The 26,605-nt window shown below is 43.0% G+C and overlaps 1 protein-coding gene across 3 annotated transcripts in view; it reads right to left on the bottom strand.

The window, feature by feature from the left end:
- Positions 1-10,137: 10,137 nt before the first annotated feature.
- Positions 10,138-26,605, bottom strand: part of Slc1a2 (solute carrier family 1 member 2) — a 132,984-nt gene continuing 116,516 nt past the window's right edge. For 2 of the 3 annotated variants that reach the window (XM_052723612.1, XM_052723615.1), the window contains exons 10-11: positions 23,872-24,103; positions 10,138-19,589 (exon numbers count right to left, since the gene is read on the bottom strand). In XM_052723612.1, coding sequence (XP_052579572.1) covers positions 19,518-19,589; positions 23,872-24,103 — 304 coding nt within the window. In that variant the 3' untranslated portion in view covers positions 10,138-19,517. Of the gene's footprint in view, positions 19,590-20,147; positions 20,562-23,871; positions 24,104-26,605 lie in introns of those variants that run through there. The other variant, XM_052723613.1, reaches the window with a different exon arrangement.

Here is a 26,605-nt window from a genome sequence, read left to right as displayed (position 1 = left end):
CTCAAATGCCTTCCCAGTCCCCTATCTTAGACTTGCAGTTCAACCACACTAACTGAATACACACACGTTTACGTAGTTTCCTAAAGGAAACTCCAATCATGGCAATGTGTCAAAAGAGCATAATCACGCAAATACAAAGATGGGACACGAGGGGAGGAAGATGTGAGCAGAACTTGGAAGGCAAGGAACACACAGCAGAGGAAGCCTGCTGGAGTCAGTGTAAGAAGGTACAACCTAAGGTATGGGCTGAGTGAAGGCCTCTATGACAGCCTTGGCGCTGAAGATATGGCTCAGCAGTTGAAGCACTTACTGCTCTTCCAGAGGACCCGGGTTCAGTTCCCAGTACCCACTTCAGACAGCTCATAACCATCTGTGACTCTAGTTCCCGAGTATCCAACGCCCCCTTCTCACTGCTGTAGGCACTGCATGTATGTGGTGTACACAGACTCAGGCAGGCACATGCATGTACACATGACCTAGAAGATAAACAAATCATTGTTTTGGGTTTATGTTTGTTTATTTTTTTGCTTTTGCTTTTAAAGGGCTGTCTTATGTCCCAGTGCAACCTGCAGGTCCTTCTGTTTCCGAGACACCAAGGGGGCAGAGATGATGGAGTGAGGAGTAGATGAGGAACATAATGCATCCTCTTCTAGGGCCTTAGACTCTTGAACAAAAGGCAAAGGGTGAGTAGCAAAGTCATCAGGGTAGCAATGTTGAGGCTGGGTCCAGTAACAGAACTGGTGTATGGAAGCTGTGGTGGCTGCATCCTGCACAGTTAATCTGCCTCCCAGACTCCAGATTTCTGAGGTAAAAGACGCTGGTCATCACCTTACTTAGCAGACATTGTGCCTGAGAATATCTTACTTAATAGTTTCTGCCTGAGTTTCTTGTCAAATGGAGCTAGGAAGGTTCCTAGGCATTAAGTGTTTAAAAATTAAATTAATGGACATCTATCTGCCTATCTGTCTATCTATCTATCTATCTATCTATCTATCTATCTATCTATCTATCTTTATTTATTTATCTATCTCTATCTATCATCTGTCTATCATCTATATCTATTTCTATCTTATCTGTTATCCATTTCTAGCTATCATTTCTTTTTCTATCACGTATTTCTATCTATCATCTATTTGTATTTATCATCTATGTCTATCTATCCTATCATGTATTTCTATCACCTACCTACACACACACACACACACACACACACACACCATATATATATTTACCCTCCATGAATCTATATATCTACCTACCTACCACCAATCATTCATTTATCTCTGTATTTATGTTTATACATAGTGATCTATGTATAAACATGATCAATAAATGTTGAACAATAGCATTCTCTGTCAGCTCCACTTGACATTTTCCCAAAGCAAGATCCTAGCTAGAGAAATAAAATTTATCTCTTTAGAGAATGGCCATCCCGAGGAGCAAGAAATAAAAATTTATTATCAGTTTATGAAATTACAGAAATCAACCAATCTGTGATTGCTTTTCATAACATGGCTGATTTTTAATTGTTTGATTGTTTTGTTTTGTTGCTTTTTGGAAGGAGTTGTTTTTGTTTGTGAATTGTGCTTCTTTATTTGTTCTTGCTTTGAGACATGGTCTTGCTAGGCAGCACTGCCTGGCTTTGGAACTGGTTATGTCAACCAGGCTAGCTTTGAACTGGCAGAGATCCACCTGCTTCTGCCTCCTGAGTGCTAGGATTTAAGGTGTGTACCACCACCATGCCCAGCCTCACATGGATGTTTTTAAAAAATAATCTTACTTTTAGTTTGAAACTGAACCAGAAAAAACATTGTGTTTCTTTGATTCTGAAGCTTTTGTCAACTTTGGTAAAGACCTGAAGATCTAATTATCTTAGGAGGGGCTTTCCCTGGCTCTGTCGTACAAGGGAGTCTTCATTACTATCAAACACATCACTTTCTAAGACATCATTTGTTACTGATGCTTAAGAAGTCTCTTATTTTGATTTCTAAGGAGCTGATGGCAGAGAGGAAATATCTAAGCTGAAACACAAAATGCTTTTCATACAATAAATTTTGATCATGTTGTTTGCCCTCTCCCAACTCCTCCCATCCTCCTTACCCACCCAACTTCATGTTCTCCCCGCCCTTGCCTATGTGCTCTCTACCTCTCTACCCCCAACTTCATGTTCTCCCCACTTGCCTGTGTGCTCTCTCTTTCTCTCACTCTCAAAATAAAACCAAAATCAAAACAAAAGTACCAATATGACACAAAATTCCCCCAACAAAATCCCACAGAAAAACACACGGGATTCACTTTGTGTGTTAGCCAGCTCCTCCTGGGCAGGAGCACTGCCATGTAGAATGTTTGATATACCCAGGGACAACAACAACAGAAATAAGAAACAAACAAAAAACCTAACTTTCCATTAGCCAGCAGGCATCATTTGCAAATGTCTCTTGGTTAGGAGTAGACCCTCATTTTCTCTTATCTCTCTAAGTGCTGGGACCCCATCTGACTTGAACCCATGCAGGTCTTAGGTGTTGCTACAGTGCCTGTGTCCTGTTGTGTCTGGAAGACAGTTTCCCTGGAGTCCACCTCCCCTGGCCCATGTAATCTTTCTGCTTCCTCTTCTGACTTGATCCCTGATCCTTGAGGGGAAATGTTTGATGAAGACATCTAATTTTGGACTGATGCTCCAAAGTCTCTTACTCGCTGCACCTTGTTCAGGTGTGGGAAGAGACGTGTTTTTAAAGGCCTGTGACTGTAGCTGTTAGCATATAGGGCATTTCATCCAAATACATTAATAGGGACTGGGGAAAAAATGGCACTTTAGTTAAGGATACTTGTTGCTTTTCCAGAGGACCAAGGTTCAGTCCTCAGTACCCACATGGTGGCTCACAACTGTTTGTAACTACAGTTCCAGCAGGTCCCAGGCCCTCTCTGGCCTCCATAGACGTTTCACTTTTAGGCAAAGCACTCATATACATAAAATAAAAATAAAATCTTTAATACCAGAGAACATGTTAAGATAAGTAATTCTGGGATCAAGAGATGGCTCAGTCAACATAGTGTTTGCTGTGCAAGCAGGAGGACCTAAGTGTGATCCCCAACACTACATAAAAATCTAGATATGGTGGTGTACACTTGTAATTCAAGCACTGAGGAAGCGGAGACAGTTGGGGAGGCTCTCTGAGGCTCACGGCCAGCCAGTGTAGGTGAACTAGAGAGCCCCAGGTCCTAGTGAGAAAGCCTGTCTCAAATAATAAGGTGGACAGTATCTGCCCACATATACATTCAGCTATACATTCAGACATATGAATACACAAGTGTATATCTGCACACACACACGTGCATATATACATAGCTATGTGCATACACACACACACACACACACACACACACACACACACACACACACACATGCACACTCACACATACCCTGTCTCCTCACTCCAAAAGAAGAAATGCAATGCCAAAGGAACCACGGACCTCAACTAGAGAACTCTCCCATGATCTGGGGACATGCCACACACGCTACACATTCACATAGACTCACATATATACATGAATAAAAAATACTAAAAACCTTTGAAAATAATATATTCATTGATACTTTACAATTCATAAATAGTAGACTAAGATGAGATGGGGTCTAGATATTGCTGCGAACAAGAGACAGGCATAGGCAGCCAACGAACTCCACAACCAAGATGCTCCCAGGAGTTTCTTACAAGTTCTACTTTTTAGAGCTGTTAGCAGAGAAGTGTGAACATCATTTTTCATGAACATGGTGCAGAGGAGAAAAGAATGAGAAGAAAGGAAGCTACTGGGAAAAGATCCAGCCAGAGGAGCTCTGAATGGCTCTGCTGGGTTGGGCACATTCCACAGAAATGGTTTTTCTCATGACATTTGTCTCTGTGAGGACATGAACACTATGAGCTGGGGACTCCCCAAGGGACTCTCCAGGAAAGAAAAGAATTGCTTCATCTCAGAATCCATTTGGAGGGTGAGAAGTTCAAGATCCCATCCCAGTAAGCAGCGTCTTTGGCCAGGCTGAGCTTGTTGCTGTTCCCTGAAGAAACCCAGTGCCTTCTCTCCTTGCTGAGCCCAGAGGCTTGCTACACAATGGAGAGCATCTGGAAGATCAAATAAAGTGAGCTAAGGACAGCCATGAAATTTCTCTAGAGTGCAAATGCCTTATCACTGACTAGTTCAGGGAGGCCAAAGTCTACCAGCAAAACTCAGGTTTGGGGGAAGGCGGCTGAGCTGTGAACTCCACAGTCTGTGTGATATAGACAGGGAAAGGCTAACGTGGGAGAAAGGAGATGGGATTTCTTTCAGCTTAGCCACTAAGAAGTTGGGATTGATAGCACAAAGTGGTGGTGATGATGGTGTTGATGCTGTTGCTAAAGATGATGATGATGAAGAAGATGATGATGATAGCTATCTTTAATTGAACCCTTGCTTTGCTCCGAGTACTGTGCTAATACTTTAAGGATATTCTCCCAGCAACTCCTCTACAGGGCTAGGGAAACAGTTGAGTTGGTAGAGTGCTTGCCATATAAACATGAAGACCTGAGTTCAATCTCACCAACTACATAAAAAGCTAGACATGGTGTTGTGTGTTTATAATCCTAGAATTGGGAAGGCAGAGGCGGGAGGAGAGCCTCACTGACCGACCACCTAAGCCTGACTGACAAACTCTAAATTCCAGTGAGAGACTACCTCAGCACCTCAAGAAACAAGGCAGATGGCTCCTGAGGATAGACACCCAAAGCTGATCAATGGCTTCCACATGCTTATGCACACATGTGAATGCACACTCATGTATCCTGCTCCCTCCTCCCCCCACACCGCCACCATTAAGGTGATATACATGTATCCGCTCCATCCCATAGAGAACTAAAGCAAAGTTAAGTGAGCGATCAATGGTCCCACAGCAGTAACAGGATGTATGTAACCTTGACTAGTCTCCCATTACCGATAGCTCACTTAAATAGGTGTTGGTATCCTCATTTGCAAAAAGACACAGGCTAATCTGGAAATAATCCATCTCCTTCAAGGTCCTTTATCATCTCACAGTGGGGGATGATCTCTGTCTTCCTCTCTGAGATGAGAAGTTAATCTCAGATCACTTGGGGAAGGAAGCCTATGTTACAAAAAAAAAACCCAAAACAAATAAAAAAACAAAACAAAACAACAACAACAAAAAAAAACCTTTCTGCTCAGCTGGAGGCCAATTGGAGACTCGTGGCTGCTCCCTCTGTTGAGCATAATGCCACCAGTGCCCAGAAGACATCTGAGGACTGCCAGAAGCCAGGGAGAGGCTCCACAGAGGCAAGTTTTGCAACCAATGAGGGCAATCATTCTATATTTGCATTTTCCCTTAACTGGAAGCTACTAAATTGTTTCCAGACAATGTTTGAAAAATTCAGGTCGCATTACCCTAAGCAACAGAGGAAGACTTTGAGGTTTTGCATATTCCTTCTGACTCAGGGAAGCAGGAGGGAGGAGCAGTGGAAAACTTTTTTTTTTTTTTTTTTGTCTGCTTTGCGGAACACATCATTCCGCTGGGAGCATGGTTGGCTCTGTCATTTCCTATCACTTGGACAAGCTTCACGGACCAGGATCCTGACTTTAGCTCTGTTTTTCTTATAAGGACAGGGAATCTATGGGCCCTCACTGCCTCAGCGAGGGGATGAATTAACTCAACTTTCAAAACTACCAGGAAGACACTAAAGCTAAATTTTCCTTTTTGCCAGGGACTCCCCAGTCTTCACTCTTATATGGCACATGTCATCTGCATAGGCAGCACAATCTCCTGGCCTTCTTGCCTGGGCTGAGACTTCTGACGAGACCTGAGCTAGCTGGACCCTGTCTTGTGTGATTCTGCTCTTCAGTGTGCGGAGCCCACACTTCCTCTTTACATTACTATGCTTGGAAGGAGATAGCTACAGGTTCCTGCTCAGGGGCAGTCACACCACAGTGCATCTTCTTCAAGGCCACTGTCTTTTAGGGCTTACCACCCCCCACCCTGGGGCAGGAAGGTTGCAATAAGCCTAGTGGTCGTGTTTTCCCCAAATCCTAAAGGCCACACTGAAGGCACTAACAGGTGGAGCCTTTGCAAAGTGATTAGGTCTTGAGGCTGGAACCCTCACAAATGAGATTAGTAGCCTTGTTAAAGGGACACTGTGGATCTCTCTTGTCCTCTGTCTTCCATATAAAGACACAAAAGAAGATAACAGCATTCCAGCCTCATGGGGATCTGCCCCAGAATCCATCATGTCCCCTGGACTCAGAGGTCCGACCTTGAGAACAATAAATAATTTTCTGTGGTTTCTAAAACACATAGTTTATATACTTTGCTGGAGGGTAGTGGAGGAGCTATTGGTGACTCTTGGGTAGGTAGAAGGGTTTTTTGTGACTCCTCTGTCAATGGCAATTCACATCACAGTGAACAGCCTGCTGCTAATGGGCGGAGCCCATGAGGCCTCACACATTATTGCTCAGCGAAGATGTTAAGAACCAAGAAGGGCCTGCCTGGCTCCTCCATTCTCCTTTAGCACATCTCAAGTGCGCTCCCATGCAGTCTGAGGAAAGGGGACCTCATCTTTTAAACCTAGCTCCCCTCCTGTTAATGTCTTTGCATGACTCAGTGTCCCTGTTGGAGAATTGGCAGCAGTATTTTGATTCCAAGGTGCACTGACGGTGGCCTACAGTGGGCCCAGTGAGGAGGCCCTGGAGAGTCTGAATAAGAGCTCTTCAGCTGCACATACACATGCTTCATCAGCATCATCAGCATCAGCATCATCATCATAAGCAGCAGCATCACTATTATTAGTATGTCTCAAGAGTGCACACACCAAAGCCTCCTGGGCACAAACACAAACAATACAGATGGATGTTCACATCAGCTCCACTTGACACAAAGAATGACCTAGAAATGAGGCAAATATCCATTGGCAGGAAGTCAAGTAGCAAGACTCGGCATACTTCATGTGGTATCATATTACCAGTGAAAATACACAAGTGCCAGGTATCTGAGAAAGACTGTGCTAAGCAGAGAGAAAAAGCATGCTAAGAAGATTACATGTGGCCTGGATTCCTTTTGTAAGGACCCAAAGCTAGTTTAGGTGTTTAGTTTGGTCACAAGGGTGTGCTTTTAAAAGAGATTGTGGGTGAGCTTGGCTCTTCCTCTGCTCACCTCAATCAGGAAACTCTAGTCATTCTCATTCTCATTCTCTCTCTCTCTCTCTCTCTCTCTCTCTCTCTCTCTCTCTCTCTCTCTCTCTCTCTCTCTGTCTCTCTCTCTCGTGTGTGCATGGCCAGAGGTCAATATCAAGTATGACTGGTATTTTTTTTTATGGTTCTCTGCCTTATTTTTTGAGGCAGAGTCTCTCCCTGGAGTTCACTAATTCAATTAGACTGCCTTGCACATGAACTCCAGGCATCTTCCTCTCTCAATTTCCCCCATACTGGTGTTCCAGGTATATACCATGATGCCTGGCTCTTTATGTAGGTGCTGGGGATCAAAGCTCAGGTCCTCACGCTTGCAAGCAAGTATTTTACCTACTGAGCCATCTCCCTAGTCCCAAACTATTTTTGAAGAAGCCAAAGAATAGTCAACATGCAAGTAAGCAGCTGAATGGGCAGGTGAGGATATGGGGAAAAAGAGGGTCACATAGGCTTGCATTCTAAGTAGCATTATGGCTCGGATTTAGGTGACATTTATCCTGTAATAATAAGTTATACATATATATGTATAGTATATATGTGCACATAATATATACAAATATGATGTATATGCATATACATTATACACATATATGTATGTAGTTAGCTTACCTAGATGAAAGCATTAAACTTCATTGTTAAAAGCTTAGAGGTTTTCTAAACTAAGCCCATTATTTCAAATGTCCTAAAGACTTGGCTACTATTAAAATTTGGATTTGGAATGTCCTCCTAAAGGTCTGTGTATTCAAGGCTTGGGACAATAGAAACCCATGGAAACTCTGAAGTGTGCGTCTGCCAAGAGCCTTTCACCCTCTAGGGTATGCCCTTGAAGGTGAGTGTGGGTGGGAGCCTGCCCACACTCTTCTTTCTCACTCTCAATCTGGTCATAAGGTGTGAAGCTTCTGGCCTCATCCAGTGCTTCCTACCATGTTGTGCTACACGGCCCCAGGCCCCAAAGCAACAACATCGACTGACCTTGGCCTCCAAAACTGAGCCAAAGAAGTCTTTTCTCTTTGTAGGTGGATTTATCTCAGGCATTTCCTCCAGGAACAGCACCTAACAGTCATGCTTGCAGAAGTCTTCAGTGTCCTAACTCCCAGTCTACAACTGCTCCTTTTATACTCACCCCAAATGAGTGTTTCTTCTTCCCTTGCGTCTTCATCAGTGCCAAAGCAACCCTGGGCCCACACAAATGGATGGATTCCCACCTATGACCCAAGAGTGATGGGATCTTGGCCCCACTCAAGTTTCTCCCACTCTTTGTCATCCTTGGAAGGACTGGCTGACCTTGGCTGATTTGTATCTACTCTAAATGTTGAAAAACTTTGACTCTGGTTTTGGCTGTTTGCCATCCTGAAGAAAAATGACATCCCAGGAATGTACTGTTCGCCTTGTTTTCTGGAACTGAGATTTTTTTTTTTTGGGGGGGGGTGACATGATGCATGTGGATGAGAAACAGACTTAGCGCCAAGGGAAGTAAACATCACAAGAAGTGTTCATTCTCACCAACAATTTAAGCAAATTGTCATCATTAGTGACAAGAATTATGCTGTGTCACATCTATGAATTTTGATTTTTCAGTATCAGCTTTGAGCCTCTTCCCTCTCCCAAGAATGGAGGAGAACGAATCGATCCCATCTATCAGCGGGTGCCCTGCGGTGTGAAACGTGAACCTGTCACTATCTGGGTGGACTTCCACTGCATAAGCACCTCAACGTGTCCTTAGCAATCCTTCCATTGAAGACCTTGGGTTTATTTCTCTAACATGACCTTATAATGTTCACCATGTAATTCCTTGGGGATAACTGTTCTTACAAGACTAAAAAAGATTGCGGTGTTAGAATACTAAGAAACTGTTTGACTATGTCTTTTATGGACTGTTTAGGGAATTCAAGGAAAAATTTCGCTTCTAGTTTCTTGCCATGCACTTGATGAAGTTGCACTTTCTTGCCCCCTTGAAGTTGGGCAGAGCTGTGCCACTTGTTCTGGCCATTGAACCACGAGCAGAATTGAGGTAGCTAGCATTCAGGGGAAACACCGAGGGTGGGTGTGGGCTCTTTTGTCTTTCTTTTTGCCTGTGTTGGTAAACATGGAAATGGTCTCCCTCATACTTCCTGCTGTGGTTTGTATGTAGATCTTTTCTACCCAAGGTTAATGTGCTGGAAGCTTGGTCCTAAGTGTGAAAATGTTGAGAGGTCTCAGGACCTTTAAGAGGTAGGATGCAGTGAGAAATGATTAGGTCATTCGGGATATCATGCTCAGAGATCACTGTCTGCTAGTAGGGAGCGGGTTAGGTACCACATGACTTGACTGGTTACCTTCCGGACAGGTTGTTATTGCACAAGGTGTGTTCTATTCCTTGTGTTTGTCCTCTTCTGCACACTCCACTGGCCACTCTTGCTTTCCATTCTTCCATGTGATGCCACCTGCACGCTATGACATTATGAGGCCCTTACTGACCACAGCCACCTGAACTCAGACATTTCAACCTCCCAGAAAATGACCCCAAACAAATGTCATTTCCTCATTCATGTATTCATGTCAGATGTTCCAGAGAAGCCCCCAATGAGGACTAAGACATTCCCTGGATGAGGACAGGGAGGAGCAGTGATTCTAGCTAAGCAGGGATTGATATGCTGCCCCAATAAGATGCATACAGGGGTTTTAGAAGCCTCTGAGGTCAGAGGCTAACCTGTCATGGCTGGTTCACCAATGACACATCCCAATATCCCACTCCACTAGCTCTGCTTCATTAGACATGACTATTGGATACTGAGGTCTTCCAAAAACTGTGTCTTTGTAATGCTATAGACTTCAGTCCCTAATTTGGTGATCTTCCTACCACAAAGATCACTAAAGATGTAACTAACACTCTGTAACTAAAGAATAAAGTGAGAAGTCAATAATAGGCAACCACCAAGAGAAATTGGAATTCACATTTATTGATGAGAGATATATATACAAGGAAGTTAAAACACTTAGTGAAAGATTGGATTCACAGGTTATTTCCAGCAAATGAAGAATATCCAGTTATTTTACATATGAAATGTTACAGTCATCAATCCATATCACAAAAAAAAGCTGAAGACAAACATGGAAGACCTCAACTACCCAAGATGTGCTTTGCTAACAAGGTATTTCCTAGTACCATATAGAAGAAACAATCCCCAAATTAGTTGAGTTTCTCATCTTTTTGCATACATTAGTCTTTAAATACCATGTGCTATTATAGATACACTATGCTACATGACATCAGACCAATGGGGACTGTGAACTTGAGGGAAACCATTAATCTTAACTTTCATTCCAGGATAATACTGCCTCAAGTCTATTTTCCTTTTAGTACATTTTTCATGCAGAAGTTGAAGGACCCAGTCACCACATCCCCTCACTCCACACATCTGGAGAAGCCCCTGGAAATGAATGTGCTTCACATCTTCATGATCTTTGAGAAGGGGAGGGGCACTCTCCAGCAGTTGCTCTTCCTTCTATCTTTGTGGAGAGGAAAGGGGTCACAGGGACTACAGACCTCACAGCATGGTACTTAGTGAGAATGAGGAGGAGTGTGGTTTGGGCATCAGCATCGAATTGTCCTTGTTAATCTCGTTTTCACCCACTTCGCACACACAAACAGAGCATACTGGGTAGAGGAGATCAGACTCCTGTCACATACTTGGGATCAGTGCATCAGTGGTTGGTCCTCTGCTCTTGTCAAGGCTGGCCCCTGACCTTGCTGTGCTTCTAGTATTCTGTTGTTTTCTGACAAATGTGCAATGCTGCCAGAACTGTGCTTTTGCGGGGAGGGGTAATCACCTGCCTGGCAGCCAATCAGTGAGTGCATTCCTGTATTCTGACTCAAGAAGTCAAGGGGAACGAGGCTCTTCAGAATCTTAGGTCATGAGCATCATGTCCTGATGAAGATCTGACAACCAGAGAGGTTGACCCTATCCCAAAGACATGACTCAAACATGCCAAGGGGCAGATGGAGGCCCCCTTCTTTTGTCTCTTTAAGACCAGGCCACTGGTGAGGGAGGACCGGAGATGAATGTCCTCATTCTAAACCTCCCTCAGCCTTGACAACCTCAAGTTCCACAGGTGCACTGAGTGGAAGGGATGCGGGTATAGGATGGATGACCTTTCACTGTGTGGCAAGATACACATTCAACCCCATCCCTGCTTGGGGCTGTATTTACAAAGGTGCAGAATACAAAAATTTGCAAACAATCATCAGTAAGTTCTTCACTCAGATCACATTAAGAAAGAGAAATAACCCCTAGGAGATACCTAAGACAGAAAAAAAAAAGGGGGGGGTTCCAAATGGCAACCAACGTATCTATTGCATTTAGATAAACAGCCAAGAACAATATTTAAATTAAATTACATCTATACACCATTTCACTGAAATTACGCACAAATACCTACGTTATCGCTACACAAAGTGCATAGGCACTGTCTTCATGCATGAACCAAGTGTCAGTGTGTACACACAAGAATGTCATGCTCTGATCGCTAGCTGTACTTGAAAACAGATACAATCTTAGCCAGTTGAGGGCATGTCTAATCTGTTCGCTGAATGAGGAGCAGGTTCAAATACATCCTAGTATGTGTTCGATGGAATGGACGACCCTTTCACACGCGGTAAAATACTAGTCCTGCCGCCATCTCAGAGAGTGCGTTTGGCGGAGGAAAGACACCTTGTGTTTTCCGTGGCTACTGGTGTACCTTATGGGAAGGTTACATAGTTTGATGTCTACCTGAGGATAATCTATTTGGGTTTATTCTAAATAATCTCAGTGTGACTCTAACTCCCACCTCCAGCCCCCCAGTGACACAGCACAGATTCTGAGCGGGTACTAAAAATATGTTGTCTTTAATTTCCTTTAAAAATATATGTTCAATTCATATAACAATGTGAGGTTTTGCTCTCATTTTCTTGGCAAGACTCAAAACGGCACCAAACCTGTCCCAAATTCTTGTCTTACCACTCATCTCCAGTCTTTCCTACTCAACGTTTTCCTAGGCCAATCTTCACATAAACATTTAGGAATGCATGGGAGATTCTGGTATAGAAATGATCCCACCGTTAGCACCGGCCTTTATTCATCTTATGAGAAAGTAAAATTAGAATGGTTGGTTGGAGAAACAAGGTTTGGTGCTGGAAGAAAAGAAGTCAGCACCGTCACTTGATATCGGAGGGTTAACTGTCCGGATGCATATCCTAACTACCTAAGGGGGTTAAGCAATTCCTTGGTCTTAGTTTGTCGTGTTACTCATGGCGTCATTAAGAACTGAGTTCCTAAAGTTCTCGAATGCAGCTGTATGCTCAGGAAACAGTTGATACCCCTAAATTGCTATAGAAACTTGTGCTCTAATTAGTTAGACTTCTATCTATGTGGTTGTATAGAAAATATCATAAGAAAATATCTGTCTGAAAAATTACAGATACTAAATAGATTATTTCAGCCTACTCTGAGTCTTTATGATTTTTGAAGAATAGATACAAATATGCACAACATTATTAAAGGCTAAATTAAGGTTAAACTTGTAATTAATATCCAGGACTATAAATATTTCTCTTTATAAATAATAGCAAAGGACTTTGGAGATTCGTGTAAGAAAGAATGTAAGATTGGGCCAAAGTAACTTTGTAGATTTGGGGTGCAATACTGATCAGAGGGCGATATGTTGTCCCTAGTAACACAGATTCTTCCCAGGATCTAAAATATATCTGCTGGCATCAAGATAAAATTAGATTCACAGTTTGCCAGCTCTCTCCTCAAGTGGTAGAAAACAAATAGAAAAGAATATACAAAGATTCTCCAAAAAGTAGGTTTGTTTTAATATATACAAATCTCTGTAGTGACCAGATGATCTGGTCTGTGTTGTGCGGTGTGGAGATGGGATGCTGAGCTCTCACAGAGGAAGGGAGGGAGGGAGGGAAAGAAGGGAGGGAGAGAGGGAGGGAGGGAGGAAGGAAGGAAGGAAGGAAGGAAGGAAGGAAGGAAGGAAGGAAGGAAGAGGAAAGGGTTGAGGGGAACTGTAGAAGAATCTGGGTGCCAAAGGCTTTTAGACAGGAAGTGAAATATGGAGCAGTAAGCCACCAGGGAGCCGAGTTTTGTACTGTGTTTACTAGGGAATTGGCTCCAGAAACCTTCAGGATATGTTTGATCAACCTCCTTGGCTCCTGAGTGTATCTCTCCCCTACCAAAGGCAGCAGGCCATTTCCCGGCAGGGTAAATGGTTGCCATGAGGAGAAACGGAGACCAGAAGAAGCAAGGCTCTGACTGCATCATCCCTGTGTCCCAGAGGATGATGACAAGGATAACAACAGTCGGTTGTTGGTTCCAAAGCTCATCCGGGGATTGGGGGTGTCACCAGAGGAACCCAGATACGCTGCCACCCATTGTCTAGGTCGTGTGCTGACTCTGCAGAGCACAACTCTGTTCCAACAGTAGATTTTATTCTCAGCACAAAAGCTCCTCAAAATACAACCAGAAAGACTTCCAAAAATACCAGAATGGGTAACTGGATCACAGGCTGAAAGATAAAACAAGACTGGGAGACTGGTGTAGAAAAAAATGCTGATGGGAAATGATTCTGGGTAGATAAGTGTGAAGTTTATCCCCAGGAACCTCACCTCTCACTTTTCAAGAGTGACCTTAAGTGGGTCAATGAAGAAACACTGTCTTTCTGCTCTTGCTCTAGACCTTCTGCCACCTCGCGGGGCGGGGCGGCGGGGTGGGGGGCACCATCACCACCACCAACAAAAATTAACCCTATTAGACCTAGTTTTCCACCTTTCTCTCCTAAACTTGAAGAGCTGAAATCTTTTCTGGCAATGAAGATGTTCACCACACTATGATATGTCAACTCCACTCTAGCAGACATTTGGTCAGAGGGCAAACATGCCAACTATGGCCTACTACAACAGAAGCAGAGAGGATAAGCCACCTCGCAACTTTCTAACTACTTGGAGACTCTGTGAGCACAAAAAGGGCACCAGCAAATGGGAAAACTCCTGTCTTATAAGTGGCAGCATCTCTCCCTACAATGTTATGTCTGTTATGTAAGCAAACCAAGAGGAAAGGTTTCGAATGAAATGAATCAAATCTGCCTGCACATCTCCCCAGAGGAAAGGCTCATCTCCCTGGCTCAGGAATGGATATACATGTCTGCACACATGCGGAGGAAAGGTATGTGGAGACGGTTGCTGTGGTTGTGGTTGTGTAAATCTTGCACCAAATGTCAGGAGTGTTCAAGCTTGTTTGCCAGAGCCTCCCAAATTCCCATCCAGGATTGGCAATTAGGACTGTTTGGGGAAAATGATGTGGGCTGAGTATTTGGAGTGGGCTCTGTTGCCATAGCAGGTATGATGCAAGGCCTCAAGTGCAGCTGTGAGGTGCCTGGTCCCTTACGGTGACTCTGCAGAACATTTCCCAGGGCAGAATCACTGCTCCTGTGAGGACAGTGAGTGTAGGTTAAAGGAATCTTTACAAAGGGATGTTTATTGGTATCTCAAGACAGCAGTAAACTATGGGCTCAAATGGCCACTCTCCAAGCTTGTTGTAAAGCGTGGAATGAACAGAGGCCTGAGTTAGAGTTTTCCCAAAGGGGATGAGGAAAAAAACATCTAAACTGATCATTCATTATTGTGTGTCTTTACAACTTAAAATATAAAAAGCCAGGTTTTAGAGAAGGAAGCCTTTGAAGATGGAAGGAAGTGAAGCAGAGATTAGAAAATGGCATGTGCAGATATAGAAGGGGACTTCAGTCATTTGGTCCAGTCCCTTCTCTTCTCATACAGAAGCCAAAGAAGAATGGGCAGACAGTGGCTTGTGTAAGCCATTCAGCTACAAGTGAGCAGTGTCTAAGCCAAATGCTTCCTCTCCCAAAGCACGTTGTTTTTAAGCATCCCTGTGTCGTTGCCTAATTATGGTTTAGGCAGTGAGACTGGATATTACTCAATTAAGATCTGCTATCTCCTCCCGAACCAACCCCCACATAACCATATGGCCATTTACTATCTGTCTGTTGAGCAATGAGACGGAAGGAAAGGGAAAGAAGGGAGCAATGAACTGGAAAGAGAGTTTTAGGGAAAATCCTAAACCGGCCAGTGTTTTTGAGCAGGTTTTATCTCACTCCACCCATGGAAAAATAGCTGTCACCTTTGCCTCCTGGCTTGGTTGGCATGCAGTGACCCTTCTTTGGGGTTTAGCCAGAAATTATGATAGGTGCCAAGACCACGAATCTTCAGTGACAACTTGATTTAGGAAACCCTCACTTCAGACAATTTAACTTCATCTTCCTGTGACCCTTGGCCCTGGAGTCCTGTAAGTATCCCCGTACCCAAAAATCCCATCCGGTCCTCCTTTCTGGTCTACAATGACTTCAGCTGGAAATCAGGCAGAGTGAAAGTGCAAGGCAGAGGACAGAGAGCAGGAGCTGGGAGAGCCGCCCTGGGGTGTAACTGCTGCAGTTGTAGTCATCAAAGGCCAGAGCTGCTCAGACTTGTCTCTCCGAGTCAGAGGCATGGGAACACCTATTTGAATTTATTGCTCTGTTGCATGAGGGAAATAGTGCTTAGGCAAGAGCCTGGGTCCTGACAAAAGTGAAAAGTTACAGTAAACTTTTGCTTTGGAGGACAAAGGGGAGATTATTTGTAAAAGCAAGGCAGGGTTGAGTTTTCTTCTGGGGACCCCACAGATAAGTTTCCCAATCAATCAGGGCTAAAAGGGCCTCCAACTAAACGCACCTGCATGTGGCATGATTTTCCAGCCATGGCTGGAAATTACCCGAGATCCAATCAGCTGAACATTGAGATCCCCATCATCCCCCAGCAGGAATTGCTCCACAAACTGAATTCTTCCTACCCGCTTCTCTGCTTGCTTCGTTTTCACCCAGGGACATTTTGATACCCCTTCACTCTGTGAATGTCCAAGCTACTAGAGACAGGAGAAATGGCCATTTGTCTTTGATGGAGCATGAACATTTCTATAGGCAATGAGGCCACATAGGCTTTTTTCTATACCCAACAGGAAGTAAAAAACAGAATCTGGTAGTGCCCCTGTGGTCCTAAAATCACCTCAGGACTTCACTGAGGTTTTGTGTGCCTAGCTCATGATGGCTTTCCATATTCTCTAGCATGCTGCCTATGGAGAGGCCACCCTCAGAAACCTACAGTTAAGCTCCACCTTCAAAACAACCATCCTATTCACCGACTGGATTGGCTTTGCTGAATTTTTATCAATAGCTGGATAATGATTCCTCTTGCTTCTCAAAGGGGAAGGATGAGAAAGGAAAGAATGAATGTCTGCTTGGTTGGTTTGCTTCTGATTTTGATTCTTCAAAAGTATCAACTGCATCCGTTTAAGGACTAGGGATAGCAAGGCCCCAACATTCAAACCTCCCTGGAGTTAGTGTATGTGACACTGTGTCACATACAGTGTGTGTGTGTGTGTGTGTGTGTGTGTGTGTGTGTGTGTGTGTGTGTGAGAGAGAGAGAGAGAGAGAGAGAGAGAGAGAGAGAGAGAGAGAGAGAGAGAGAGAGAGAGAGAGAGAGAGAACTACACATAAAAGATTAGGCATTCAGATCTACAATGGCTGGATAGTACACGCACAGTGACAGGTACCCTATTTAGACTAAGGCTATTAAAATGAACTTGGGATCTGTCTGTTCTGCTTATGGCACCTTTTCTAGGCAACGGAATCCCCAGTGGGTATGTCATGGGAAGGATGAATGAGGCCTTACAAAAACAAGACATAGTCATATGTCAGTTCCACCCACATCCTAAGTTTTCAGGGCAGTCTCCAATTTGATGGATTGTATATTTTCAATATAATTTATTCAATTTCCAGATAAATGTGATTTCCTTAGCATACACTCATGAGTCAATGCATGTAGTCAGAAACCAGCAAAAGCTGACTAGCGAAGCAGTGTGCCTTGGCTCCCCTGAGAACACTGGCCTCTTACACAGGTTAACGGGACAGCCAGGGACAAGTTGAAGGCAAAACAAACTAGAAAGATTTTCAGACAGAATATGAGGCGACAACACACATTGTCATCCTGTGAGTGCTTGTGAGAAAAGGTCATGTACAAGTATCGAGGTGGTCTTCCGTACGAGGAGAACCATTGTACGGAATGGCCTCCCCCGACACACATAGCAAACCAAGTGTGCTCCTGGATGCTTTCCCTAGACACATCTACTCAGGGTAGGAAAGAACCCCCACCAGGGTTGGTGAGGTACCACTTACAGACTGTCTAGAATACCACAACGAAACCGAAGACTATCATCTTGGTCCCTCTTATCATCTATAAGGGATTCATTGTCTGTCCTTGCTACCCTATTAACTGTCCCTCAAATGAAGGTGAAACAATCAGCATTCAAACACCACCTGCCAGTTGATATGGTGGCGCCCACATAGTCTTTAGGACAGAGGCTGAGAAGGAAGGTTATGAGTTTGAAGCTAGCCTGGGCTTCATAGCAAGACCTTGTTTCAAAAGCCAAAAACCAAATCAAAACAATTCACTTAATACTGCTCCATAGTGATCCTTATTTAAAAACAAGGTTTATGAGATTAAAACCAAAACAAAGTAAAGCCAAAACAAAAAAAAAAAAAAAAAACAGGAATCTCTTGTCTTTTGTATGTTCACAAGCAGTCTGATTTGAAGGAGAGAAGTTACAAGAGAGGCTAAAAGGAGAGGCAATGTCTCAGTAACCTTTTTCAGAGATGCTGCATCCTATTACTATTTATGAACGTCTCCCCAACTCTACTTGCCTCAGAGGACACATGTACTCTGCCCCATGGGCCAGGTTCCATCTGCTCCTTAGAGTCAAATATGTTTTGTTTCTCAGTGATTCAAGTTCCCAGCTAACCCTTAAACCCAGAGATCTTAGGAAAATACTGTGGGTTATTCAACAGAAGAATAATAGTGGAGACATCCACAATGTTAGCTTGTACAACCGATCGTTAAGGGCTCGTTGGCTGTGTACCACAGGCAAACCACCATGCTGTGACGATTATATTATTTCTTCCTTCAGACTTTCACAGCCCTTGGGAAAGGTTCTGTCTGGGAAGCTGTGTGGAGCCAGTCTTTGTCCCTACTGATGGTTTGAGACTCCTGCACTCTGTCCTAGGTCTATCACCTTTACAGGATTTTACAGAGAGGTTTGTTTTCTGCTCCTTTCTCATGGAGATGTATCCTGTGATGGTTTTCAGGCCTTCTATATAATGGAACACTTCCTACATACTATATATCAAAATGATATGAAAAGAGGCATAGCCAACATGTGTGCCTTTGTGCGAGGAAGCTAAAATGCTCAGCCGTGTAGATGGATGAGAATGTGATGGAAGTGATTTGGATGTTGAAAATATTTTTTGTTAGGAACTCAAATGAGAATCTTATGAGTTAAACAAATAGAAACAGATCAGACAATCACACTTAACTTCACTTTGCTTTCTGAATGCAAGTCAAACAAGTGAGTTTGAATATTTAAGTCTCATTAAAATTTAGGTTGACTACATTCCTTTACTTTTCTCAAGGTAAACAGTGGTTATATGCAAATAATTCCTGGTTCAGTTTCAAATTTTAAATTCCCCATTTTTCACGCGCACACACACACACACACACACACACACACACACACACACACACACAAATAGGGAAGGCAGAGCATCTCTAGGCTCCATGGTCACCTATCTTCTGAAAGTGTGGGCACCCACTGAAACTCAGAAGTCTTTGACTTAGACAGAACACAAAAACGTTAAGTCATCAGCGTTCCCTACGACAGACAGATGCTCTCAATCAATGCAGGTGCCAACTCTACAGGTCGGAGGGGAGGAACTTCTAGAAGCTTCTAGCAGAATCTTTTGTGCAGAACAAGGTGAGCCATGAACACTTTAAAAAATACCACACTGAGCGTGCTCGGTGTCTCAAGTCCCTGGAGTGTACCACACTGCTTTCGTCCTGTCCCCCTGGGAAAACAGCATCCACAGCTCTGCACTGGGACAAAGGGAAGCTGGCAAGAACGTGTCTTCTGTTCAAAGTGGCTTCTCCAGCAGCATCCATTCAGACAATAACACAAGTAAGAGAATTAGACAGTTAGGAAGCATTATTTGGCAAAGACACAGCACGGTGCCTGTCATCACGGGTATACAACAGCTCCTCTAAGCCTCGGCTAACAGATTAAGTAAACATAGAAATATATGCATTTTTCCTTTCATAAAGGAAGCCTGTTTAGAGCATCTTTTTACCATGAGATACGCTGGGGAGTTTATTCAAGAATTGGCTGAGAGTCAGGTCATTATTTTTCACGTTTCCAAGGTTCTTCCTCAACACTGCAGTCCGCTGACTTTCCATTGGCCGCCAGAGTTACCTGAAAACAATTACCATCAACATCCAACTTACAGGCCACGAACCACAAGAAACACCACTCATGGGTCATGTGGAGAAGCACCAGATCCAAGCTTACAGTATATGCTGAAACCATAGTTTTAAATGGCATTCCTTCCCAATTAGTTTTGAAGCCATCCTGGTGTTCAACAGTGAATAGAGAATTAAATTATCTGTATTTGCCTGGAGGGTATTGGGGGATCACAGGTGGTCAGCATTGTGGGGACAACATCAACAATATTTGTAGGGCTGTGGGGTATCTCAGTACCCATAGACCCATCACGTATTACTGTAGTCCTTAAAATGCAGTGAGTGCCACGTGCTACTCCATACAACCAGACAGAAAGAAATCCAGAATTAGGCAGCTACTTCTACTCATGCATGTGAAAGGTTCAGTCACAGTGAGGCCAGGTGAATTTCATACATGTTCAATCTTAATTACTGAAATGATGGCATTTTGACTCTACTGAATAAGTGATCTTGACTTTAGATATGAAAAGGGGGGAAAAGTGGGAGATCAGTAGCAATGTATTCCAAATCATTTCTTTTTTTTTTTTTTTTCCGAGACAGGCTTTCTCTGTGTAGCTTTGTGCCTTTCCTGGATCTCGCGCTGTAGACCAGGCTGGCCTCGAACTCACAGAGATCCGCCTGGCTCTGCCTCCCGAGTGCTGGGATTAAAGGCGTGCGCCACCACCGCCCGGCCAAATCATTTCAATGTTGACACTGAGGAACCTATAATCAGCAAATCATATATATATATATATATATATATATATATATATATATATATATATATATATATATATATCTGGCCCAGAGCAAACTGAACCTTTATGCAGGAGGGAAGTTTTCCCATCCACTTCTAAGCAGGGTTCCTAGCTTACCTTCTGTCTGTCTGTCCTCAACGTCATGTGCAAACTTAAACCCACGACTGATACTCCACATAATGAAGAGACTGGATTTATGGAAGCATTAGAATATGGAGACATGACAAATGCAGCAAAGTTTGAAAGAAATCTGACCTCCTTTTACCCAAGTGGAAATGAAATGCATGCATCAAGAGCATGCAGCATGCTAGGAACAGAAAACCAAGCGACCTTCGTGAACCATGCAATGAAAATAAAAATCTATCCATTCTTCCAATTCCCGTTAGCACACGCCCACTCCGCCCCCACACCATTGCTTAGAAAGCCCATGCAGTTAGCAGTGACGGCTCACATGCTGTTACTTCGACGGGAATTAAGAGGCTATCGCATAACTCCACACTACCATTATGAGGTCAGAGACTAGCATGACATAACAGTGCTTGAAATGGTTAACGTTTTGACCAGAGCTGCAGCAAACTGGTTTCCCCCCTCAATAAACTGTCAAGAAAGACTGCCAGAGACGGACTGGAGAAATCTGTCTATTCCTTGTGGCCTTGAATGTGTTTATTTGGCTCTCAGTGATCAATCAGACCAATGGCAGTATACAGCTATCAATCACAATGTGGCATCCTGGAAGAACCATACAGCATGAGGGATGTGTTCACTTTTTGTTTATAAATACTGGGACCTGTATTTCAGAAGCAGCTGGAATGGTGGTTTTTCTGGCACTCCTTGTCCCTCTACTGAACCCAAGAAAGTCTGAAGTCCTCTCACTAACCCATTCTACCCCTGTCTTGCTCAGTCAAGGGTAGGGCCTTGGCAACAAGCATTGACACTCTTCCTGCTGGGCTCTAAAAACTGGACCTAAAAAGTGGTGAGGCTGAGAGTTGACCTGAAAGAAGTTCAAAGAAAAGAATAAATGTGACCCAGACACTTCCAGAAAGGATGTGCATCTATGGACAGAGCTCCAGCTGCTTCCTACTTTGGTGACAACACAGGACACTGACTTAGAGCGAGAGGGCTGACGATCTGATTCTCTTCAAAGAGCTGAAGCCAATCACCTCACTAAAAATGCAAGTGTCTGAGATATTTATGAAACTAACACACCCAGATACATTATCCTCAGGGCCTTCTCAGGTTGGGTATTGACACCATCTAAATGCTAATTATCCAATACAGATGCAAGTGGTTGATTGGGTAGTCAATTTTATGGAGAGATTGAGCAACTAGCTCTATGAAACTGTCCAATAAAAAGAAGGCTATCTAAACAGGACATGGAGTCTAGATGCTAGTGGGGTGCATTCAACAAGTATGTATTGAGTGCCTACAACAGCCCAGGCACTGTTTTGGGAGTTTGGACACGATAATGCTGGATGGAGAAGAAGTGCCTCTATCTATGGGCATACTTTATAGTGACAGGATCAATTCCCTCCCTTTACAGTCTGCAGTTTTCTTTAAAACATGTAGTAAATACTCTTGCAATGTTCTTCTAATTGGTTTTGTTTTGCTTTTTGTTTTTTCAAGACAGGGTTTCTCAGTGTAGCACTGGCTGTCCTAGACTCCATCTGTAGACCAAGCTGACCTTGAACTCAGAGATTCATCTACCTCTGTCTCCCAAGTGTTGGGATTAAAGGCTTGCACCACCACTTCCCAACCTTTTGCAATCTTTAGGAAAAGATAAGTAAGTCTGAATAGAAAGACATTTCCATCCCTTTGCTCCTTACTTTTCAGAACATGTTCTTGACAGTATTATGAAGCCCTTTGAGAAGTCCCTCGAAGGGTCCCAGCATTGACTAGGATTCTTTCTGCACATAACAGTGAAACAAACACTATATATGACTATCCCACTTTGTCTCATCTTATGTTTCCTTGAGCGGAAATGGTCTGAGTTCAAACCTTCTCTCTTGTATCATACTGCATATTCTTGTTTGCATAGCTCCAGTACGTAGGGGCTTATAGGTATAAGCACTCAGTAAATACTTGGTGAACTATCAAAACATGGGATGTCATGGAGGAAGGAGAGGACACACCACTAAATCATACAAGGCACACAATAAATACTTGATGAACACAAGATAAAAATCATTCCGTGAGAATATTGACCCTTATTGATCCAAACTAGCAATTTTTTTTGTGGAAAGGAACTTAACATGTTCACTTGGGTGTGAAAAACACTAACATTGCAAGAAAAATGGATTATTGTCCCATGGTCTCTCTGAAATTTTAAAAATGGAAATCATTTTGTCTTGTCACTTAATTAATCAGTGAGTAGTCTCACTCTCCAGTTTGTAGCAGAGCCCTGGCTCACCTACATATGTACTTGATGTAGAGGGAAAAAGCAAGACTCTCTGCTCTACAGATTCTCTGGACCTATGATACAGCCTGGTAAACGGAATTGCTTCTGTTAGCCTGAGCTCTCTGGCAGAAACCATGGTGCTATTTGGAATAACCCAAGACTTAACACAGTAAGAAAGATTAAACAGGATTTTATCAGCAGGAGTCAAAAAGGTAGAAGGGATCTCTGTTGATTCAAACCGGCCTCAGCTGCTACACTCAATCATTTTAGCAAGCCAACCCCTCTCTCATCTGACAGGGTTTCTCCATGTTTGCATCACTCTGGTCACAACAGTCTATCTTTAACAATGTCAAGTTAGTTACAGTGAAGGCCAGCTAGAGACCATCAAGCTTGAAGACTTGGCACCCAACAGCTTGGAGGAGAACCCAGAACACCCACAGTGCCGGAGAACTGGAGTGTGATACTTAGCATTTTTAAAAGACTTTCTGGACAACTGTTTTGAAGAACAGCTATTCTTGAAACTACATCCCCATTTGGGATGCAAAATAAAAACCAGACTAAAACTTACCCTCCTACTCAAGAATAAAAATAAATAAATAAAAGGAAGACAGCCAATCAAACTTAAAATAAAAAAAAACAACAAAAACAATTTGTAATACAGAGTAAGGAGGAATACTCATGCTACATAAAGTCAATGCTATTTGATCAACATTTTTCTTGACCCTCCCTTTAAGGAAGAGAATATTTGAAGGCCATCAAAGTTCTAACAACCATAAATTCTTGGCCCAAAGAGTGAAGAAAATTGACCAAATTAGAGGAGTGAGGTGGATATGGGAATATGTTGAGACAAGCAAGTGCTTGGTTGTTGGGTTTTGTTTTTTTTTTTGTGGTTTTTTTTGTTTTTGTTTTTATTTTTGGTGTCAGATGTGTGGATTTCCCACCATGCTGGATGCAGAGTGGGATGATCTGGGCCTCACAGAAGCTTGGGTTCCATGATTCCTTACAAAAGCGTGGTAAGAATGGATGCAGGGTTTTGTGTTTTTAAGAAGTCCAGCATGCACTATTTATATGCAGGTCTCAATATCCAGGAATGGGAAAGGTACCTTGCACTCATCTATAATGACAGAGTTGTGTGCGGCATAGACACACTGGTTAGAGTTGCTTTCCCTATGGTTCTTCGTGTCGTCGTAAATGGACTGCGTCTTGGTCATTTCAATGTCTTCATGCATTCGATGTTGGGAGTCAATGGTATCCAGCTCAGTCTTGGAGAGGTGATAGACAATCCCGGCCCCAAAAGAATCCCCCACAACATTGACTGACGTTCTCATCCTGTCCCTAGGGATGAAGCACAGAAGTTCAGTGAGGAATTGCTCTTTCTGTGAACCTAAGAAAAACATTTCAGAGTGTTGCTGCAACCAGCGAGTATCCAGAATATCTCTCCTCGTGTCTTATGTTGCAAGTTATGGACTTCAAAGAAGAAGTGGTTGTTAATGATATAAAACTCATCTCAGCACCAGGAAAACTCAATTGAGTTCTTAAGGGTAGTTGTGCTCTCTCGTCAGGAAGTATGAGGCAGTCAGTGTGAAGGAGCCTTTGGCCACATTTCCTCTACCTCCAAAGTCCTATCAGTGAAGGTGCTGGAAAGCCACCAAAGATGTAAATGAGTGAACAAACCAGTAAATGTGAAACATAAAAGGGAGGGGATGAGGCAGTGCCGTTGCCAGCATAGTAGTTGAGGACGCTCGCTTTCCATTCAAATTCTATGAGTATGATTAAGTTACAGGAAGAGAGGAAACCTTAATTTTAAAATTAGAACAATGACCTAAAATAAATCACATAGTAGTTGAGGACGCTCGCTTTCCATTCAAATTCTATGAGTATGATTAAGTTACAGGAAGAGAGGAAACCTTAATTTTAAAATTAGAACAATGACCTAAAATAAATCCTAATTGCTGTGATGCAATCTATCTGTCCTTAGGAAGTGGGGATAGCGAAGCTGCATTGGAGGACTCTGGCATGACTCCCTTGCAAGTCCAGACACCCTGATTTCAACCAGGCAGATCTGCCCATGGTGCCGAGGGTGCATATCATGTAATCAGAGCTGAACTGGACTACTTGGGTGTGTCTTGTCTTTAAATGTGCTGGTCCCTCTTCTGCACTTGAGAATCGGTAGAGGGAGGTGGAGTCTGTACCTGAATGAAGATTTAGGCTTGAAGACACCCAAGAGCTAATGGTTAAGAACCCCAGCATAAGTGTCCAAGAAGAAACATGAGATAGGAGTTGACAAGGCATTAGATGAGACTAAGAACCCCCATGGTGCTATTGCCTAGCAGGCACCATAAAACAGCAGAAATGTACTGTAAATTTCAAAGGTAAAAGAAGGATGTGGGCAGTTTTATCAAAGAAATTATTCCTGAGAAGACATACATATTTAATTTGACTAAGATACTACCTAATATATACATGCATCAAGATATTATGTGGTACCTCTCTGATGTAAGTGTGTGTTTTGCATTTTAAAATGTAAGATTATATGTATAATTTTTTAATATACAGCAGATAAAATAAATGGCTGGGATGTAGCTCAGCGATAAAGGGCTTATCTAGCATGTGCAAGGCCTTGGGTTTTACCACAGCACCATAAGAAAAGTCATAGAATGCACTCCAGAGACAGCCTGGTTTGGAGTCAAATGTGATCTTTGTCCCTTACCTGCTGGCAGCTCTGAGCATCTTAATATGTGTGGGCCTTCTCAAAACCGAAATAACAAGAAATGGCCAGCGCATAGGGTTGTTAGGAAGGTAAAATAATATAAACAAAATGCTTATTACAGTTTCAGACACTCGCTAAAAACTATAAAAAAAGTTATTTAAATGGATGATGAGGTATACATAATATCACTACAAGTTTTACTCAGTCAATTCAAATGTATTTTTGGCAGGTAATAGGCAGCACATCCAGACATGCCTGGTTAAGCTACCGTCTCCCCCTGAAAACATTGACTTTATTTTTACTCCAACTCCTGTAACAGGCAGCAGCGTGTGGCAGACAAATGCCAATTATCGCCTTGAGTTGACAAAAAAGAGAAGTAGCTCTAGATTTTAGTAACAAAGAGACTGCAGTTGACCCGCTGAGAGCAGTTCATAAGGACAGAGACTGGCTTTTGCAGTGAGGAGAAGTGGGGACATTATGTATGTATAACCACCTTTTCCAAGAAGGTGGAGAAAGCACAAGAATGGTTGATGACAGAGGCAGAGAACACGGGGAAGGATTTCTGGTTTGTTTTTATTTTAGAAGGGAACTACTTGAAGCTGATCAAATATTAAACAAAGCCCATTGAGAAGGCAAGCCTAAAGGGATGGAGAACAGATGATGAGCTCTGGTGATGGGTCTTGAATAGATTAGAGAGGATGGAATCCAAGGTGGAGATGACAGTCATGTCTTTTGGTAGAGGGACTCACCTCTATCACTACGGAAGAAAAGGGAAATGGGGCAAATTTATGAAGACATTCCTTGGGAAGCTGGCAGGAGTTAAAGGATGTATGTCAGACAGCAAGATGCCAATTTAGATTAAGCCCCATCTTGTCAACTTCCTCTGCTGCTATGAATCCTGGGAAAATTCCCAGGACACCCAATCAGGAGATCAATCATGGCTATTCTGTTTGTATGCTTTTTGCCCCTCCAATACCACAAAGCCAAGCAACTTCCAAACCACCAGGGAAATATCTTACTGACTCTAGGGAACTATAACTCTGGCCCAAAGAAGGATATGAGAGTTTTTGGTTCATATGTGGAAAGTTTTCCCCAAGCAAATAACTTTCATTTTCTGTCATGGTCAA

The sequence above is a fragment of the Peromyscus californicus genome, unplaced genomic scaffold (genome assembly GCF_007827085.1).
Source record: "Peromyscus californicus insignis strain IS unplaced genomic scaffold, ASM782708v3 Scaffold_7__1_contigs__length_154581171, whole genome shotgun sequence".
NCBI lineage: Eukaryota > Metazoa > Chordata > Mammalia > Rodentia > Cricetidae > Peromyscus > Peromyscus californicus.
This window is presented reverse-complemented; position numbering and strand designations above follow the sequence as displayed.